The 21,815-nt window shown below is 38.2% G+C and overlaps 1 protein-coding gene across 1 annotated transcript in view; it reads right to left on the bottom strand.

The window, feature by feature from the left end:
• Positions 1-21,815, bottom strand: part of FREM2 (FRAS1 related extracellular matrix 2) — a 210,132-nt gene that overhangs the window by 89,684 nt on the left and 98,633 nt on the right. Inside the window, exons 6-7 of the mRNA XM_062195175.1 lie at positions 15,241-15,366; positions 12,474-12,725 (exon numbers count right to left, since the gene is read on the bottom strand). Of these exons, the coding sequence (XP_062051159.1) occupies positions 12,474-12,725; positions 15,241-15,366 (378 nt within the window). The remainder of the gene's footprint in view (positions 1-12,473; positions 12,726-15,240; positions 15,367-21,815) is intronic.

Below are 21,815 nucleotides of genomic sequence, written 5' to 3' on the forward strand. Positions count from 1 at the left end.
GATAGTGAGTTGGTCTCTCAGTGCAGCACAAATGAATAAAAAAATTGCACCCACACACTACTCCATAATGTGTTTTTCTAGCACTAGAAATGCTTTCTTTTCTAAGGTACTCCTGCTGTTGAGAAAGCTTTTCTGATGTCAGTATGCTTTTGAATAGCACTGAATTGAGTTACGCTTCCCATAGAGCTCACTATGTTGCCTTTTACATGTCTCTGGCTTCTATCTAACATGGTAATTTTTCCAGGGTGGTCAGGAAGCCTGTTGCTTTATTTAAAACCCCTGCAGGTTGTCACACAAAAGCAGAGAATGGATTCAACTTGAATATTCTTTAATTAACTCCCAAAGACTGACAGCAAAGATTAGTGAAATATTCTTAGCACTGAATTAAGACTCCTTTTAACGAACCAGTATTGTGGCATTAAATTGCAACCTTACTGAAGAGCTGAGGACTAAAGACAGGGATGTAGAGTGTTTAGGATATCTGCACATAATGAAGGCATTATTCTTAATGTCAGTAACGTTGCTGATGTTTACATTCTGTTTTCTTACAAATACAATGAAAATTACAGCTGTTTCTTAAAGATGTAATGCAGATTTTATTAAAACATATTTCTATATTTCTAGAGCCATTACTGTGCTTTCTTACAGTTAGGAATTAATCTGCACACAGAAAACCTGGTTCCCAGCTCAAACTTTCAGACCTCTGTACCTGAGAGAAGTCACCAGCAGTACAGAGATTAGTTTTCCACTCTGCAGGTGCAGAAACATCCTTTTATAATTTCATTGAAGAATATTCTAAACTGAAGAGTCCATTCACTTTTGCACAAGTCAGCTCATCCTAAAACACAGGGATTTATTTCTTTTAAATTAGGAAATATTTGGTTGGTTGATTTCTCATCTAGTATATCCATTGCCACAGAAATGAGCAGACTAATCAGACCAACATGTGTTAGAAAGCTGTGCAGTGCATTTCATCTAGACTGAGCAACAGGCTTGAACATTTTCCTTACTTCAGTTTCATAATTTTTAGTGATTGAAAAAATGGTCACCCAGAAGTAGTATCTCCCGTTTGACAAATATTGCCCTGTAGTTGGGTTACTGTTTTCTAGATTCTCTGCGATCTTCTCCCTTCAGCCTGACATTAGGTATTTTAGCTTGATGACACCTAGGATTCATTACAGTCAAGTGCTAAAGCATACCACTCAGTTAGATAGGTCTAGATGAAGGACAAATACTTAACACTTCACAGCTGTGTGATCTTAAGTATTTTCTTAGCCTGTCTCAGTTTTTCATGTATCTAGTGGAGCAGTTCTCTATATTTCATATAGCTGTTTTGAGGTTTAACTGGAGTTCAGATAAAGTCCTTCAGATAAATTAAGTACTGAAAAGTGGTAGATGTTTTTATTTGTATGTGTGTTAGCATGTATGAATGAAATTTGACTTTCCACAAAACTGGACATTCTTTGTTTTCTCTATGATGAATTGGGGAAAGTTTAAAGACTATGGCATTTTATAGCTAGTAGTGCATTTTTCACTTCTAAACTATGTACATGTCAACCTCTAAAGTGAAAAAAGATACATAAATTAGTATCTTCATTTTAAATTCATAGTAACAGATTTGGAGACATTAATAAAAAGTAGCTAAAAAGTTAGTTAAACAAGATGTATTCCAACAAATGTAATCTCAATGAAGATTCTTACCAGATAAAGTTGAATCTATTTCTTATCATTCAAACTATTACTGAGGGGCCTCAATGTGACATAATGGGTTGAGCCTCCACCTGCAATGTCTGCTTCAGTTCCAGCTTCCTGCCAGTACACCTGGGAAAGCAGCTGAGTATGGCCTATGTCACTGGGCTCCTGCCAGCCATGTGGAAGATCCAGAGGAAGCTCCTGGCTCCTGGTTCAGTCTGGCCCTTCCCCGGCTGTTGGGCCTATTTAGGGGAGTGAACCAGTGGATGGAAGATCTCTCTGTTTCTCTCCCTATCCCTCTGTAACTCTGCCTTTCAAATAAACAAATATATCTTTAAAATAAAAAATAATAAACAATTGCTTAAATATTTACATTTGGAAAAAATTCAGCTGCCTCCCCACTGCCAGCCTAAGAAGCTTAAAACTTCTATACAGAAGGAAGCACTCAACAAAATGAAGAGGCAATCAACAGCATTGGATAAAATATTTGCAAACTATGCAACTGATAAAGGAATAGGATCTAAAATATATAAGGAGCTCAAAATATCTAAAATATATAAGGAATTCAAGATCCTCAATAACAACAAAACAGTCCAATTAAGAAATGAGCAAAGAAAATTAACAGACATTTTCCAAAGAACAAAATACAAATGTCCATCAGACACATTAAAAAAATGCTCAGGATCACTAGACATCAGGGAAATGCAAATAAAAATCAACATGAGGCTTCACCTCACTCCAATTAGAATGGCTCTCATTCAAAAATGAAAAATTAACAAATGCTCGTAAGGATGTGGGGAAAAAGGTACCCTAATACACTTTTGGTGGGAATGTAAACTAGTATAACTATTATGGAAGACAGTATGGAGAGTCATCAAAAATCTGAAAATTGATCTACCATAAGACCCAGTCATCCCAGTCCTGGAAATTTACCCAAATAAAATGAAATCAACATATGAAAGAGTTATTGTTATATGTTTATAGCAGCTCAAGTCACAATAGTTAAGATATGGAATCAATCAGACATCCATCAACAGATGGTGACTGCATAAAGAAAATGTTATACACACACACACATCCATACACATGATGGAATACTACTCAGCCATATAAAGAATGAAATCCTATATTTTTCAACAATATGGGTGCAACTGGAGACCATCACACTTTGTGAAATAAGCCTAGACAACAAAGACAAATATCATATGTTTTCTGTGATTTATAGCTAATATACAAAGTACAAAAAGTGTAATGAAATTGACATCTTGAAATTTGATTATTGTTTATAGTCCTTGTCTATGTGGCTGTGGAATGGTGTCTTTCTGCTTTATTTCTTTTTTTAATTAAAGGTCAACATATTTCATGTATTTCACATATATAGATTTAGGAACAAAGTGATACTTCCCACCTTTCCTTCCTGTCTATACTCCCACCCTTCCTCCTCCTTCCTCTATTAATTTTCGCAATGATCTACTTTCAGTTTACTTATACTCATAAGATTAACCCTACACTAAAGAGTTCAACAAATAGTAAGAAGAAAAATACACTGCTCCTCAAGAGTAGAGACAAGGACTGTAAACAATCCTTGTTGAACTATTTAGGGAAGGATTAACATTTGACTATTAAGCAAACTGAAAGTATGCATCACAAAAATTAAGAGAAAAAAAGGAAGAAAGGAGAAAGGATGGAGGGAGTGAGGGAGGGTGGGAATTATCTTCATGAGCTTAAAACTGTATACATGAAATCTGCTCTCTTTAAATAAATAAAAATAAAAACAAACAAACCTTTTAGTCAGCAAATTTAGAAATTTAGACAGTATCCTAAATTTCCACTTGCTAGATACTACAGATTTAGGAATGTTTTAGAACACTTTACACTGCAATGTGTCTGATTGTTAACTTATTTTTAGCACCTTATATTTTCTTGTTGTGATTGTTGCTTCCTTATACTTACTACTCCCCTATTTACCATTTCCCACTCTGTTTAGCATTCATGAAATCCATTTGTTTCATGTAAAATTTGTCCATTGTTCTACATCATATGAAGGTCATTTTAAATGTCTTCAAAAGCAACTTTATCTTTTCCCAGAACTTTCATCAATGTCCATGAAGATAACTTATAACAACATCTAGTGCAGAAGTCCTAATCTCCAGACATATATCACCAAATGTTGACTTGATATTCAGCACTTGGGAATAACACAGCCTCTCCAAATTAACACGCACTAAATGAACTAATTATTATGTCCATAAATCAATTCTCTGAATCTCCCTATCGTAGTGACATGGACCACTGTTAACTCAACTTCCTTAACTACAAACCAAAGTATCCTCTTTCAGTCTTCCATGTCCTTCATCTCTTACTCTCCAATCAATTACCATGCCATGCCCATTTCTCCTCAGCACTATTGCTCTGATGCTTTCCTATCTCTGCATGTCCATAGAATCACCCTGGTCAGGCCACTGTCACTTTCACCAGTGTTCCTTCAAAGACTTCCTGCTTTCTTCAATCTATTCTCTGTGCTGCATCCAGGGCAGTATATTTCTAAAATGAAAAATCTGAGTCTGTCATTCTATTTAAAATCTTTTAGCAATTTACTGTTTCTATTTCAAGAATAAAACACAACTCCTTTATGTGGCTACAGAACTGTATAAAATTGGTTCTTTGCTTGTCTCTCCAAATTTCACTTTGTTATTCACTCTTTTGAGGTCTAGATTTTTGCCATATCCAAGCTTTAAGTTCCTTGGGTGCATCCTGTCCGTTCAATCTTTGTACTTGTGGGTCTCTCTCTCTTCTAGAAACAAACTTTCCTTCTCTCTTCACTGAGCTACCCTGATTTCAGTTTCAAATTCCAGGTAGGGAATGCTGTTGCTAGACAAGACTTTCCGGAACATGGGTTGAGAAAGACATTCTTTCCCTAGCACAGCACTAATCACATTTATTTTGTGCTCTCAAAGTGTCTCTCAAAGTCTGAATGCCCATGAAGGAAAAGGTAGTAGTTTTCTTGTTCACTATTGAAACCTTAGTAGTGAGCAGTGTGTAGGTACAGGGGTGCTAAATTCAGAGTTGTGAATGAGTGAATGATAAGTAAATTCACAAAACTTTTTTTTTTTTTTTTGACAGGCAGAGTGGACAGTGAGAGAGAGAGAGAGACAGAGAGAAAGGTCTTCCCCTTGCCGTTGGTTCACCCTCCAATGGCTGCTGTGGCCGGTGCACTGTGCTGATCCCAAGGCAGGAGCCAGGCGCTTCTCCTGGTCTCCCAGGGGTGCAGGGCCCAAACACTTGGGCCATCCTCCACTGCACTCCCGGGCCATAGCAGAGAGCTGGCCTGGAAGAGGGGCAACCGGGACAGAATCCGGCGTCCCGACCGGGACTAGAACCCAGTGTGCCGGCGCCGCAAGGTGGAAGATTAGCCTGTTGAGCCACGGCGCCCGCCAAATTCACAAAACTTTTTTGTGAGCAGATGAATAAATATTTATGTAACTGAAAGGTATCATCATTCGGATAGTGCATCTCATGATTTACTCGAACCAGGAAATCTTTATAATGTCAAGTATCTTCTTCCAGAGCTAAATTTGTGCTGTATATTATTAAGTTCAAATTCTGACAATGTGAATTTATGTAAAATAAAAGGCATTATTGTATTTACTTGTACTTAATCATGTATTTTCTCTGGAATTTATTGCCTGGTTTGTTTTTTGTTATCTTTAGAAATCTTGCTATGGTAATTCCCACACTGTTGTATCTCAGTGATGAACAACTAAAAGAAAAAGAAGGTTCCCAAGGATCCAAATCTAAGAGCTTTGCAATAATGGAGGAAGATTAATTCTTTTTAATAGCAAGTACATATCCCAGAGACATTTTGAGCCATGGGAGCAGGGGAGGGATATTCTTGTATCCGTGTCTCTCTTTGTATTACTTGTGTAAAGTATATGGTAAAGGTATTGAACTAACCTCCAACAAACAAGCAAAAGAGGTGTCTTACTCAATGACAAAAATTACAGCATGTAGGGCAGCACAGCTGCTAAGGGGCCACTTGTGATGCCCCATCACATGTCAGAGTGTCTGGTTACAGTCCTGGCTCTCTGTTTCAGATGCAGCTTCGTATTAATGGACACCTTGGGAGGTAGCAGGTGATGGCTCAAGTACCTGGATCTCTGTCATCTATGTGGGAGACCCAGATTGAATAGTAGGCTCCTGGGTTAGGCATGGCCTCGTACTGACTGTTGTAGGCATTTGAGGAGTAAACTAGTGGATAAAAGACTGATCTTTCTCTTTCTCTTGCTGCCTTTCAAATAAAATGAATACATTTTTCTTTTGTAAATCAAGTATGCTATATTATAGTAGCAGTAGACGAAGGGCATGGGGGACAAAAGATACTCTTTAGCAGAAGTATATTCACTTTGTTAATTGAAGACAGGTTCTAGCCTTGAGAGTCAGGCAAGTGATGAAGAAAGCAGACCCCACATGAAAAATACAGTGTGGTTATCTCTGTTTTGCATTTTACTTTTATTTTTGACACATATGCAGTTTAAAAGATGATAATCAAGGTAAGGAAAAGAGGAATAATCAAGATAAGAATCAGATACCTTGACACAGGGAATTCACATGTAGAAACTGAGTCACTTGACTCTTTCACTTAAACATGTCACCAGTTGTGTCCTGGACCCTTTTCAACTTAGACACCAAAAAAAGCACTGGTCACAGGAGAGTTTTCCAGAAAGTTTCTGTATGATGGTGATTCAAAAAGTTTATGTATAAATGGAGTTAAAAGATAAATTTAATTCAAAGACAAATTCAATTTTTTTTAAAAGATCCATGCTGTTCCAGTAACTTTTGAAGCACCCTCATGTTTGTAAATGTGCTCTTGGGGAAGCATTGAATTTTTTATTCAGGGGTTCCTAAGTTAATGTGTTGCTTCTCCCCTTTATTTTGTATCAATCAGTGGCTGAGAAGTGAGCTATTTCAGTCATGACCCTATTTTCTTTCTCCATCTGTTCAGTGCTCCTCTCTTCTTGACATGGACATGGATTTATTGCTGACACCTTGACTACAAGATTATGTCCACACAAGAACTGTATTGTGGAAAACAATACACTTAAAGCAATCAAAATAATACTTGAGATAACCTATTATGTGCTGGATTTGGATATCTATTAATATTATAAAAGCAAGCCAGGGTCTTCTTGGTAATTAAATCACTATGCCATGAAGATCATGCCCAGTAGTCAAAGCTCTTAAGAGCAATGTATCTCACAAAAAGAAGTTAAAAAAGGTTTGAGGTAACCTATCTCTATCTATCTCTGACTCAGAGTGGTAGCTCTGGAATGAGAACTCCATTTAAATCACAATCTAGTTTTATAAGAGAGCAGTCTACGATTGCCAGAGAACAGAGGTACATGTATCATTTTTACCCAATATAAGATTTTCTAAAGAATTACAGTGACAATATTGTGAGGGTACTTGAAAAACTTCCCTTCATGAATGCTATACATGATAAATATTCTTTTAAATATGAATTTTGCAATAAAAAATACATAGTCTGAAGAAGACAAACTAAAAGAAATAAAAGCCAGAGGCTTAGATAAATGAGCTAATACTATGGCTACCCCAAGATAGAAGGTAGAAATTTCAAACTGAAACTCCAGGTATAAAGCAGGGATATCAAAAGATGTGTGTAAATGTAAATCGATCTTTTAAAAGAGGTGGTTGTTTTTGCCTGAACTCTGGAAGGGGAAAAAAGTTTCAATTGGTCTTTCTTTCTGTGTATATTTTAGGCTATAATTCACACTATAATAATCAGAACTATCAGAGAAATTGACCCTTTTTTGAAGGCTTAATTCCTGAACCCAAGTTATACAGATTTATCATATAAAAAGTTCCATTAAAAATGATTCCATTATCCAATGGAGCTGAAGCAACATACATATTTTAAGATGATAAAGATTTGTATGACATTATTAAATAAGATTTTAATATTTTACGCAATAAAATTATACAGCAAAGGTTATAAAATAAATGTTTAAAATATTTAATACATAAATAAATTATATAAAGAAAAGAAAGAATCAGGATGAAAATTAAAGGGGAAATATGAACACTCCACATGCAACTTCTCAAAATGAGAGTATACTTATTGAAATGAAACATCTCAATGGCTAGGTTAAGTAGCAACTTAGACATAGTTATAGAGAGAATTATCCAACTAGAAGGTAGAGCCGAATGGAGAATAGAAATTAGTGAAGTAATAAATTAAAGTAGTAGAAATTACCCAAAGGAAAACAGAGCTGAAAATAGTTGGAAAAAACTAATAAAATATCAAACTTCTGAATAGATTGAGAGAGAAAGGATGAGAGAAGGACAGGGAGGGAAGAAGGGAGGGAGAGAGACTATTTAAGCATTATTAGTAATAAAAGACATAAATTAGTTAAAATATGATAAATGATATGGAAGTTTCATTAGGGAAAAATACCTAACCAAAACTAATTTAAGAAAGAAAAAAATAAATTCAACATACATATAAGCAGGTAGGATAAATAGTTTTACTAAACCTGCAGAGTCAAATCTGCTCACTCTTAGATTCCAGAAGGACAAAACAAAGATAGTACCCCAATTCATTTAATGAGACTATTATAAACTTGATTCTAATAAAAAATATAACAAATCTAAGGCCTCATATCATTTAGAAATATACATGAAAATAATAATGGAAATATCCTTAAATTTAAACTAGAAATTTATTTAAAAATCATGGGTGAACCAACGGCAAAGGAAGACCTTTCTCTCTGTCTCTCTCTCTCTCTCACTATCCACTCTGCCTGTTCAAAAAAAAAAAATCATGAACAAGTAAATCTAAAAGTATCCTGCGTTCCACCAACATATTAAAGGAAAAAGACTAAATAATTTAAATATAGACTTTTTCATAACATTTTATACTTATTCTTGATAAAAATCTTGCCAAACTAGATATTTCCCTAACAATAAGATGTCATTAGAAACCCCTAGTATATATCATTATAAGTGGTGAGTCATTGTAAGTTTTTTTTCAAGTTAGAAAAAAAAAAAAAAGAGGACTACTCCAAAGATGCCATATAACTCAGTAAGGCAAAAGAAATATATTAAATAATGTTGAGAGTTAACAAAGAAAAATAGCACAGTGAGAGAATGAAAATGAATGATTGAGCTCCATGTACAGGTCCTATGGATGAAGGGTCACCATTATCAATATTATAAGGTGTAGCATCTATATATTAATCAAGCATAAGAAGATCTTTTGAAGTGTCATAACTCATCCTTTGGCCAGTGGAATAGTCTGACATACTTCAACCAAAAGATTTCTGTAGGGGGGCAGAAGAGGTTATGGCAAAGTATATAAACCACAACAATGAGTTCTTACTGAATTGAGCACCAGGTTGAGCATCTGCAACTTTAGCTTCACAGTGGAGAAGATGAAGCCTTGGGGTGTACTTGGACTATTTGCTGTATTATGTGGTCTGAGGAACAATTCCTTCTGATAAGTCGTAATGATCTCCTAGCTGAGCTGCTCCACATGTAAAAATAAAGCACTTGCAGAGCTTCAAAATGGATTTATTTTGTTAATGTTCAAAGAACTGTATCTAAGCCATATTAAAGAGGACAAACACATAAGTGGGTACCAGGATATTTCAGAAGTGGTTTATCCACAGCGGAGGCTCTATTGGGACTGTATCTCATCTATTTTCCATATCATCCTTCCCTTTCCTCATTGGATATGAGGGTCTTTCATCTTCTCCTATAATCCTTTGGAATATTTGTGTTCTTATTCCTCAGCTTGTCTTTGATCCTCTCTCATGAGTTCTATCCCATTCTCTCTGTGTCTTCCCCTGTGTACCTCTTCTTCTGCACCTGTACTTCTCCTTCTGAACCTGGGAAAGCAGCAGAAGATGGCTCAAGTCCCTGGGCTCTACACCCACATGGGAGATCTGGAAGACACTCTTGGCTCCTGGCTTTGGAACCTCCCAGCTCTGGCCATTGTGGCCATTTGGGGAGTGAACCAGAGGATGGAAGATCTCTTTTTCTCTCTCTCTAGCTCTCTTTCTCTGATTCTGCATTTTAAATAAATAAATAAGTCTTTTAAAAAATAATGTTCTTAATTAGGAAATTATTTTGCAGCAAAATAGATGCAACTGGAAAGCATTATGCTTAGTAAAATAAGCTAGCCTTTGATAAGAGGCAATTAATATAGAATACAAAAAAAAGTATATAGGAATGAGACAGACATCTTTTGTTATGGTTGGTGTTTTTGGCTCTTGTTTATATTCCTGTGGAACTTTGGTCTTCTTACTTTTTACTTGTTGAGTATTATGGCTAGTGTTGAATTAAAGCCTGTGATTATAGAGTGGATTAAAATTATGTCTTTGCAAAAATTAATGAAAAGAAAAGAAGGGAGGGAAAGAGGAGGATTAGTGGATGGGTGGGGAAAGGGAGGGAAGTACGATTATCTTCTTAGAATTGTACCCATGAAATGTATGAAATCTATTCTCTTTATATTCATAAAAATAAAAAATAGGAAATTAATTTTTATAATTTCTTAACCACTGTACCACCATGGCAAATTAAACAATACTTTTTCTGTGGTACATCAATGGTTCCTGTTTGGAGAAGGGGAATGTGCCCAACCTCCTGACTATGGTCATTTTCTGTCAACAGATTCATGTTTTGTTCTGAGGAAAGGCATGGTATGAGTCAGATAAAATTTAGTCAGGGGCCAAATGAACCAAGGTTTGGGTGGAAGTGGGATGAGGTGTGGGACCTGTGAAGAGTTTATTTTAATCCACATATGAAATGACAAAGCTCTGTTTAAAATAGCAGAGTACTGTTAAAAGTGGAGGGAAAGGAGACATGAAAAGGACAGAGAAGAAAACCAGGAACTGATCTATTGAACATGGCTGGGGGAATGAAAGAGGAGTGTTGATAATTGTTGACAGCATCCCTAAGAAAGAGTGGATCGGCGCCGCGGCTCACTAGGCTAATCCCCCGCCTTGCGGCGCCGGCACACCGGGTTCTAGTCCTGGTCGGGGCACCGATCCTGTCCCGGTTGCCCCTCTTCCAGGCCAGCTCTCTGCTGTGGCCAGGGAGTGCAGTGGAGGATGGCCCAAGTGTTTGGGCCCTGCACCCCATGGGAGACCAGGATAAGCACCTGGCTCCTGCCATCGGATCAGCGCGGTGCGCCGGCCGCAGCGCGCCTACTGCGGCGGCCATTGGAGGGTGAACCAACGGCAAAGGAAGACCTTTCTCTCTGTCTCTCTCTCACTGTCCACTCTGCCTGTCAAAAAAAAAAAAAAATTAAAAAAAAATTAAAAAAAAAAAAAAAAGAAAGCGTGGACCCAGTGTTTCCATGGTACTTGGAAATCTCAAAATAAAAATCCATCAGCCATGTATTCTGGGGTGAATAACCCTCTGAGTTCTGGCTGCTCCACTCCTCTTTTTTTTGACAGGCAGAGTTAGACAGTGACAGAGAGAGTCAGAGAGAAAGGTCTTCCTTCTGTTGGTTCACTCCCCAAATGGCTGCCACGGCTATCCACTCTGCCTGTCAAAAAAAAAAAAAAAATTTAAAAAAAAAAAAAACTCTCTCTCCCTCTCTCCCCTCTTCATTTCAAATAAATAAAATAAATATTAAAAAAAAACTAAAGTTACATTTAAATACCTTATGGTAAGTAATATAAGCAGAGTATCAGCTATGCCTAAAAAAAGACTCTTCAATCTCTTCTTAATAAAATCCTATTAGCATCATTTTAAAATGGATATTAATCTATATTTCATAGGATTTTAGGGAAATGGCACAAAGAATAAGCTCACAGACCCACTAACACCCATCATCTCCACTTTCTTCCTTGGCACTTAGCTAGCAAAGACCTTTTCTGGTAGATTATTTTCAGCTTCCTGAGTTTTGAGATTATTTGGGATTGAAGTTTTGATTCTCTTCCAACTGGTCTTTTAATCGAAAGACCCATCTCAGCTTTCTTTTCTTTCATCTTCCACAAGGAAAATTTCCAGGGGGAAATAAAAACAGTCTAGTGTTGGAGGATCGGTGGGGAGGGGCGGTCTGATCTCCCAGTTCACTGCTCTCTGCTTTGCTTACAAGATTATTTACAGTCTTTTCTTCTGTGTCTTTTTTTTTTCTCACAAGAAAGCACAAACTGTTTGAACTGGGGCGATTAGGACCCCTTTGCTCTTTTTTCTGTTCAGGAAGGAATTATTTCACGGTAGTTTAGCTTCCCTGGAGAACAGTGGTCTTGCGTATCCGCTCCCTGCTCCAGGGCGGAAAGCTGCTTATTGAACTTAATTTTCCATATAACTGGAATATATCTATATTACATCTCCAGTTATTCATTTAACAGCCACGTCTGATGAGTTTCTTTGAAAAAGAGGTCAAACATTGTGATTAAAATATAAGCTTTTAAAAAAAAGCAAAACAAACAATAAGGAACATTAAGCTTATTAAAACTGCTTCCTCATGAATTTTTAAGAGTTTAGTCACCTAATGATAAATGGCATTGTGCAAAGAAACTGGAAAGACTAAAAGACACACAAAGGTGTTACTTTTTTCCTGTAAAAATATTAAATCAAGAAAGAGAAATTGGTTGATTTAACCAACTTTGAAACTTGATCAGACTATAAAAATCAAGCATAAAATAAATGTGCACGTTCTAAATCTTTTAGACTTCCATTTTTTTCCGTCTAGGAAGTTGTGTCTGACATTAATCTTCCTGATAAGAATTTTCAGGTAACTTAGTACTTACCATCGTCTTTGTCAGGGACAATTGTAATCTGAGCCCCTGGGAACTCTGATCCGAGTCTTCCACCCATAGGCATACTTAGAAGGACATGGAATGTTTCCTCCTCTTCATACAAGGAGTCATCAATTACAACAATCCGGCACATTTTCTCCTGTTCATCTCTGTCAAAGCGGACAACGCTGGTGTGGTCCTCAGGCCTGGATATGTAATCAGAGTAAGACAGCACGGAAGTCGGCACGGTTCCAGTCGCTGTCCCTGAAGGCCGTGAGAAGACAAAAGGTTTTTAATGTAGACTATAATACCACAAAGTCGTTTCCAGAAGTGATCATCTTCACATGCAGCATTGTCTTGGACATCTAGAATATAAAGACACTCCTGGAATTGCAACAGCATCTACATACTATTCTAGTACCATGAATGAACTATCCTCAAATTTGCTATAATGAATGGGCAATTCCAAGTGTTTTCTCTTCTTTCTTGTCAATCAACTTTTAGATCAACATAATATTACAAAATAATATCTCCTACTGCTCAAGAGCTTACTGTGTATAGGCAAAATGCCAAGTACTTTACATACTTACCTCATTAATCTTCTCTTAACTACTCTATTGAGTTTTACATACTTGGTAACTGAAGTTTACAGAAGTTAGGCCATTTGCTCTGGGTTCCATAGTCCAAAGCTGCTCTGTGTTAAATCACTGTGCTGTACTGACTTTGAAATCATATAAACATAGGGGTGGGAATTTTAGCAAAAGTCAGCTCAGATACTAATAGCACATATTATTCTTTTGTTTGCATTCTTCAAAAGTCTACTTGTTTCCTGCACACAGATTTAGTATATTAATGAATATTACACACAACTATTAATTTTGCAATGATTTGCACCTTTCATTGGATATTAACTCATGAACAAGATGCATATTTTGAAATTTGTTTGAAATGAGATTCAAACTAGTTTTATTATTATTATTATTTAAAGATTTATCTATTTGTTTATATGAAAGTCAGAGTTACAGAGAGAGAGGAGAAGCAGAGAGAGAGAGAGAGAGAGAGAGAGAGAGGTCTTCCATGTGATGGTTTACACCCCAATTGGCTGCAAGGGCCGGAACTGCACTGATCCAAAGCTAGGAACCGGGAGCTTCCTCCGGGTCTCCCACGTGGGTGCAGGGGCCCAAGGATTTGGACCATCTTCTTACTGCTTTCCCAGGCCATAGCAGAGAGCTGGATCAGAAGTGGAGCAGCCGGGTCTCGAACCGGTGCCCATATGGGATGCTGGCGCTTTAGGCCAGGGCATTAAACCGCTGCGCCACAGCACCGGCCCCTAAAACTAGTTTTAAATCAGTTTACTATTTTATGTATCTATTTATCTTAACTTTAGTTAAAAGGCAGAGTGGGAGAGAGATAAACACAGAGATTTTCAATCTACTAGTTCACTCCCCAGGTGCCCAGGACTGGACCAGGCTGAAGCCTCAGAACTCAGTCCAGGTCTCCCATGCAAATTGATGCCAGGGATCCAACTTTGGTTCATCACCTTGCCTCTCAGGGTGTGCATGAGCAGGATCCTGGAATTTTAAATACAGCTGGGACTCAAACCCAGGTACTTGCATGTTGGATGCAGCTGTCCTAAGTAGTGTCTTGACTGTTACACAAAATGGCTGACCCTGGGACCAGTGTTGTGCTGTACTGGGTTAAGCCTCTGCTTGCCATGCAGGAATCCCTTATGGGTACTGGTTTGTGTCTCAGCTACTCTGCTTACAATCCGGCCCTCTTCTAACGTGCCTGGGAAAGCAGTGGAAGATGGCCAAACTTCTTGGGCTCTTGCTTCCACTTGGGAGACCAGAAGAAGCTCCTGGCTTCAGCCTGGCCCAGCCCTGGCCATTGCAGTCATTTTGGGAATGAACCAGCAAGTAGATCTCTCTATATATTTCACCCCCTTCTCTGTAACTTTAAAAAAAAAAATCACCTGGCAAAATTCAACACTAGGCTGGTGCTACGGCTCACTAGGCTAATCCTTTGCCTGCGGCACCGGCACCCCGGGTTCTAGTCCCGGTTGGGGCGCTGGATTGTGTCTCAGTTGCTCCTCTTCCAGTCCAGCTCTCTGCTGTGGCCCAGGAAGGCAGTGGAGGATGGCCCAGGTCCTTGGGCCCTGCACCCGCATGGGAGACCAGGAGGAAGCACCTGGCTCCTGGCTTCGGATCGGCGCAGCGCTGGCCGCAATGCGCTGGAAGTGGCGGCCACTTGGGGGGTGAACCAAAGGCAAAAGGAAGACCTTTCTCTCTCTCTCTCTCTCTCTCTCTCTCTCACTGTCTAACTCTGCCTGTCAAAAAAAATCAAAAAAAAAAATTCAACACTAGATATGGTAAATATACTTTTAAAAAAAGCCTAACCCTTAAATTAATTTCTTTACCTTGGGTATACAGTCCCCTTATCTCTCCCTCCCTTGCTTCTTCCTTCCCTCCTTTCTTCTCTCTCTTTTTCTCTGATTTAGAAATCTAACTCCCTTCTACTTGAGCAGTACAAGAGGGTTTGAACTATTTTTGGATTGCAAAGTAGCGAAATGATGTCATGAGTCCAAGGTGCTCTCAGGAAATTCTCAAAGTTGTAACACTGAACAAAGGCTCCTATATAAATGCTTTTTGTATTTATACAAAAATCTAATAAATGCTTCTTGTAGCAAAATGTTATGTGCTCAACATGTTAAAGACACTTATTTGCTTACTTACATCTTTTGGCCTGAATTTTATTTATTTATTGATTCAGATTAAGCTACCTTGTCGTGTGTAACAGATCACCATTAACTCCCGGCTGACATCTCCAGTTCTCCTGATGGGAATAAACAGTTCACCAACGTTTTCTTCAACAGAGTATTCAGGGTGGGGGATAAACACAGTGGATTCTAAAGAGAAAACAAACAGGGTCACTGTTACTTTTGTTTGAGCTTCATATCTCTGACACAATCCTATACAAATTAAGATTCTCTAATGATTGATTATGCATATTCTTCTAGAATAACAGTGTGAAGGGAAGGAGGGAGCAGAGCTGAAAAGAAAAGTAGGTATAAAATACAGAGGCTCTGGAACTGTCAATTGTCAAATCTAGAAACAAGCATGGCTTTTAGCATCAGTAATCGCTTTTTCCTCAGTAATTCCTGCTGACACTGTTTCTTCAAACCTTGTTCTCCTGGCACAGATGAAGACCCTCCAGTGGAGTGGAGGAGGTAGAAATAACCTCAGAAATGCTGTCCCACTGCATCTTTTACAATGAGGAAACACAGGCTCACACAGTTGAACTTCTTTGCCAAGGTCAAGTCAGGATTAGAATTCAGATCCTATAATGGCTACTCTGTCATTCTTTGCACCCAAAGTATGTGCCTTTTGGATGATTCATGATACAAAAATATAATCATACATTGTCTAACACCTTTTAAAATAGCTATTCTTAAAATCTGGTTAGTATATTTCTCAGTTGTAAGGAATATTTTTGCATTGTCCATTGTCCTCTGGTAGAAGAGCAACCACATTATGCATACAACATTATGTTTATATGATATTATATGTTTCAATGATCCATAATTTAATTTATTTGAAAGGTATGCTAAGTAATAGAAATGCCCTAATCAGATGAACAAATATAGTTACTATATAAAACAATTACTATCATTTAGTTCAATAGTTTGACACTGAAAAACCCGAACAGATATTCTGGTATTTGACTGGGAGTCCATTTCATGGAAAGCCCCACATCCGCACAGAAAACGCTTTATGATTATTTTTAAAACATAAGCCCCACTGTCTTTGATGATAATAAAAGATGCTGGAATAGCGGATATAGCTTTTGAGGGCCATACTCCACCCTGCTCTGTGCTCCAGGAGAGGACTAAGGGCAAACATATCAAGTGTTTCCCTTGCACTCTGGCCTCCGGTTGGGTCAGCCAAACAGGAATACAGGAAGGAGCGTGGAAGGCAATAGCAGAGGAGGTTGGGCATTTATTGCTTGACTCTGAGATTTCCAGCATGGACTACACCCCCAGATCACTGACTAGGCTTAGCCAGTCTCTCCTCCCTAGGACTCCTCTGGCCTTCATGTGGGGATCCTGACCACCTTCTCTAGTCATGGAGCGCTTTGCTGTGCCTGGGAAGTTACACATTGTTGCTGTCACCTGTATAAAACAGTCATAAATTATTCATTTTGGATGTGCCACTTGTCTTCTCCTGGAACCCAGATGTACTCATTTTTAAAATATCCCTATTAAAAAATCTATGAATATGAATATACATTTTCATTTAGGAAATACTGAGGGGGTAACTTAAGTAGTCAAGCACTGTTCTAAGCACAAGGGATACAAAAGTCAACAAAATCCTTGGCCTTATGGAGTTTTCATGTCAGTTGGGGGATGTGGAGAAAGAAGAAGATAATTAAATATATAAGAAAATGTACAGTGTATTAGGGATAACACACGATATGTGCTGGGGTGACAGAGTGTGCCTGGGCTGAGCATATGGAAGCTATAATACATAAAGCACAGCAAGCATCTCTGATGGAGGCCCATTTGAACTGAGATTGAAAGGTGAGAGCAAGATGCTATATTTGAGCAACCTAGAGGAGAAAATTCCAGGCAAAAGGAGAAGCAAGTGAGAAGGGTTCAGATCAGGTGGTGCCAAGTAGATACAAGGAACTACTAGGAAGCCAATGAGGGACACTGGGCAGGGAGAAGATGGAAAGACCTGAGACTAAAAAGGTGGTGATCCTGGGTAGTAGCCAAATCACAGAACCATCAGGTGTACGGGAAAGACTTTGCTGTGTACTCTTAAGAAATGATTGGGAATAAATGAAGACATCTGAATTTGATGAGAACAAGAAGATGTTACTTATTCAGAGCTTGCTGTAGCAATGTGTTTTGACAGACTTAGAGGCGGGCAATGAATGTCATTGTTTACTATAGAAAAAAGGAAGGTTTGTGGTGTGCTGTTATTGGAGGCTGTGGTGTGGGAAAACCATAGCAGGCTAACTAGACAGGGGCATCCTATGTGTTTTGTTAGGGGATCATATTTGGATTTCTCTAGCTGATCTGATGCCACTATCAGAGCAAGTCTTGAGTTTATGTTGATTGCAAATAGAGGCTCGGCTTGGTTTCTGGGTTGCTATGGGTTGTGAGTCAGACATGCATTTTAATGTGTGGTTTGCACCAAGAGGCAGCAGCAAGAGTGATACAACATGGTTGTGAGTAGGATGCATTATAAAAGAAGAGGCAGAAGTTTTCTGATGGATCAGATGTGGTATGTGAGAGGAAGCAGAAGATTCCAGGATTACTCTGAATTTTGTTGTCTTGACCAACTGAAAAGATGAAATTGCAGATATAAAAGTGAGGAAGGTAGACAGTAGGAGACTCAAATTCAGGGGTAGAAATCTGGAGTTCATTTAGGACATATTAAAATTGAAATGCCTTTTAAATATCCCAGCTGAGATGTTCAAGTAGCTAGTGGGCACAATTATGGATTCCCGTGGGGAAGTCCAGAATGGAAATGTATACTTGGGAGTCATTGCCGTGTGGACAGTACATAAAGCCATGGATCAAATCAATAAAATCACAAAGGGAGGGCTTGTAGACGAATAAAAAGTGGACCCAGGGACTTGTCTCAGATATTTAGAAGTCACAAAGAACAAAGAGGTCAGGAGGGAGTCCCAGAGTGAGGCAACCATGAGAATGTGGATACAGGAGGCCAAGTGCAAATAGGGCATCAGGGAAAAGGGAGTGATCAATAGCTCAAAGCAGCTGTCAAGTCCTGTGAGTTGAGAACTGGGAGACCAAACATAAGTTTTTACAAAGGGAAGCCACCAGAAATTGATTGCCGTTATCAAAACTGTTTATGTGGAGTAGAGTGGGCTTGAGAGAGAATGAAAGGAGAGGTGCTGAGGACAGCATACAGTCATTTCCTTCAAGCAGTTGTTTTAATTGGAACAAAGTGGCATCTAGAGAAATGCATTTGTAGGTTTATTTATTTTCCTTTTATTTGCACAAGGAGGGAGAGACACAGATCTTTCATCTGCTGGTTCACTCCTCAAATGCCCATAATTGCCAGTGCTGGGCCAGGCCAAAGCAAGGAGTCAAAGAACTCATTATGGGGCTCCCATGTTGGTGGTAGGTATCCAAGTAGTTGAGCAATTGCCTGTTGCCTCCCAGGCTGTACATTAGCAGAAACCTGAAATTGGGACTAGGTAGAACTCAAACCCAGACAATTTGATATGGGGATGCATGTATCATAAATGGGCATCTTCACCTGCTGCATCACAATGTCCAACCCATGCACGTGTTTTTTTAAAAGATGTATTTATTTATTTGAAAGGCAGAGTTACAGAGAAGCAGAGCTAGAGGCAGAGATTGGGAGAGAGAGAGAGAAAGAGAGAGAGAGAGAGAGGTATCTTTTCTCTGCTGGTTCACTCCCCAGATGGCTGCAATGGCTGGAGCTGGGCCAATCTGAAGCCAGGAGCCAGGAGCCTCCTCTGGTTCCCCCACATTGGTGCAGGAACTCAAGGACTTGGACCATACTCCACTGCCCTCCCAGGCCACAGCAGAGAGCTGGATCAGAAGTGAAGCAGCCAGGACTCAAACTGGCACCCATATGGGATGCTGGGCACTGCAGGCAGTGGTTTAACCTGCTATGCCACAGTGCCGGCCCCAAGCAGGTTTATTTTTGAGTAGAGTTTAGTAAAAGAAGAGTTGTACTTACAATTTTGAAGGAAGATATATAAAATTTAAATATAAAATATAAATACAAAATTTCAAATATAAAATTTCAGCATGGAAATTATAAGACTTCAGTACAAAAAGTATGCATAGTGCCATAGAATATTCAACATTCCATGAGTTTATTTTCATTAGCTTTTGGAAATTCAGCTTGGTGTTATTAGGTTTTGGAAGTTTTCAAGTCATGTATTCCATGGTATTATAGAAAACTATGGAAAATTTGATTTGCTTATTAGGATTTGTTAAAGAATGACTATTCCCATTCTCCTAAAATTTGTGTGTTGGATCCTGAACCCCCAAATTTATGGCATCTGAAGATGGGGGCTTTGGAAGATTATAAGTCTTAGATAAGATCATGAGCATAGATGCCTCATCAGGGGACTAGTGCCCGATAGGAAGAGGGAGACAGAGACTTCTCTCTGTGAGCAAGCAACAAGGAAATTCCATGTAGGGATACAGCAGAAAGGCAGTCATCCACAAACCAGAAAGTAAACCCCACCAGTACTGAATCTATCAGCATTGTGATCTTGGTTTCCTTAGCCTTCAGAACTGTGAGCACTAAATATCTATTGTTTAATTGGTCTCTGTCTGTGACATTTTGTTATAGTAGCCAGAGTGACTAGGACAGGCAAGGCTGATCATGCATAATATTCATTCTATACTGCTAAACTATGCTGGTTGACTATTTTGTAAGTTACTCATAAAAAGTCCATCCATACGTTTTTAACTTAATAAACATCTTTGAAATTTAAACCTTGAATACTTGAGTTTTGGTTCCTCCTACACCCTATGAACTGTTTAGGGTTGATTAAACAGGCCAGGACCTCTTGCCAGAGCCAGTAGATTTAAATTCTGAATAAAGAAGAAAACTGGGTGTCCAGTACATGCCCTTAGCTCTGGAATTCATTCTGACAACTGATATGATGAAGGCAAACAGTCCTGGTATCAAGTTAGGTCTTCTGTTGACCTAACTTCTCACAGAAATGTGTTGTCTGTGGGAGAAACTAGAAAAGGCTACCAGAGAGACAAAGAAAGTCTTCCTTAGTAGATTTTTCGGTTGACATTGTTTTTCAACTTCACTCTCTATACACAATAGAAGTGTATATGTAAACTGCCAGAGGAGGCCAGCTCTTTAAGTGTAAAATTCTTAAAAGTGGCATTCCTCTACTGTCCTTAAAAATGATTAGCTAATACATGCAGGTTATTACTATTTGCTAAGCACTATTTTAAATACTTGTACATGTAATGGCTAGTTTTGTCCTTGCAGAAACCTTTGAGATAAGAAGTATGATGGCTGTCATTTTACCTCTGAGAACATGGGGCAAACGGAGGTTAAATAAGCAGACGGATGTGAGGTTGGTAGGTGGTGGTGCTGGGATTTGAACCCAGAAAGTTCACCTTAGAGGCCATGTTCACAGTCACTGTGCTTTACTGCTGTATGAAAAGCTATCAGGACAATGGGAAGCTTCACCAGCATTATAGAAAACTAAAAGATGAAACACAGGTTATAAAGCAGAGATATAAATACTAAGGCAGATGGCAAGCACAGGAGAGGCAGAAAAAAGCTAACAAATTAGAAAGGAGTATTTTTGAGAATTCCTTTAAATATCCAATATTTCTGTCAAAAATTATATGTATTATATATAGTTGTATGTATACAAAAATTATTTTGTCAACTATACAGTCTATACAGTCTATATTAAACATTAACAATTATACAAGTAAAGGTATGTAAAGGTATGTCATATGTATAACACATATTAGTACATAGATAAAATATAAGTACATCATATACAAAAATCTATATGTCGATTTTTTTTAACACATTAGATCAAAATGTCAGCAGGCTTTGTGAAGATGTTCATGGAGAGAGAAAGCAAGGCTACATTACAGAAATAGTGGACTCTCACTAAGTGAATACTGATCCTTAGAGGGGACAAGTGACTGCAGAGTCATCCTCTCAATATTAACTATGGTTATTCCTATGTGGGAGAATTACAAATGACTTTTTAAAAAAATTAATACTCTTTCTGAAAAATTTTTTGGTTTATAGGAAAATGAGTAGAAAATAATAGAGTTTCCATATTCCCTGTTATTTTCCACTATTATTAACATCTTGCATTGGTCTTTTAAAAATTTTTAACAATTATTTTCTTTTAAGAAAACTATGTTATTGATTTCCATTTTATTTGTAAAGAAGAGGGAGAAGGAGAGAGAAAGAGAGAGAGAGAGAGACACCATTCACTGGCTCAGGAACACAAACTAGGTCTCTCACGTGGAAGGCAGGGACTCAGTTACTTAAATCATCATCACTGCCTCCCAAGTTCTGTACTTGGCAAAAGCTGTAGTCAGCAGCAGAGTTGGGAATTGAACTCAGGCACTCCAATATATGATACAGATGTGTCAAATACCACCCGTGCATTTGTCTTTTTGACAATGAACATGTATTATTTTATAATCTTAGATGGGCTTCATTATTCTTTATTTTGAAAGATAAAACTCAATAACATGAATACTTTCTTCATTAGTCAGTGTGACTACATTGCAATGAGTACTTTGATTTGCAACTGTAGTTTTTATTGTTAGGTTTTGACTGTGCT

Source organism: Lepus europaeus, chromosome 6 (assembly GCF_033115175.1).
Source record: "Lepus europaeus isolate LE1 chromosome 6, mLepTim1.pri, whole genome shotgun sequence".
Taxonomy (NCBI): Eukaryota; Metazoa; Chordata; class Mammalia; order Lagomorpha; family Leporidae; genus Lepus; species Lepus europaeus.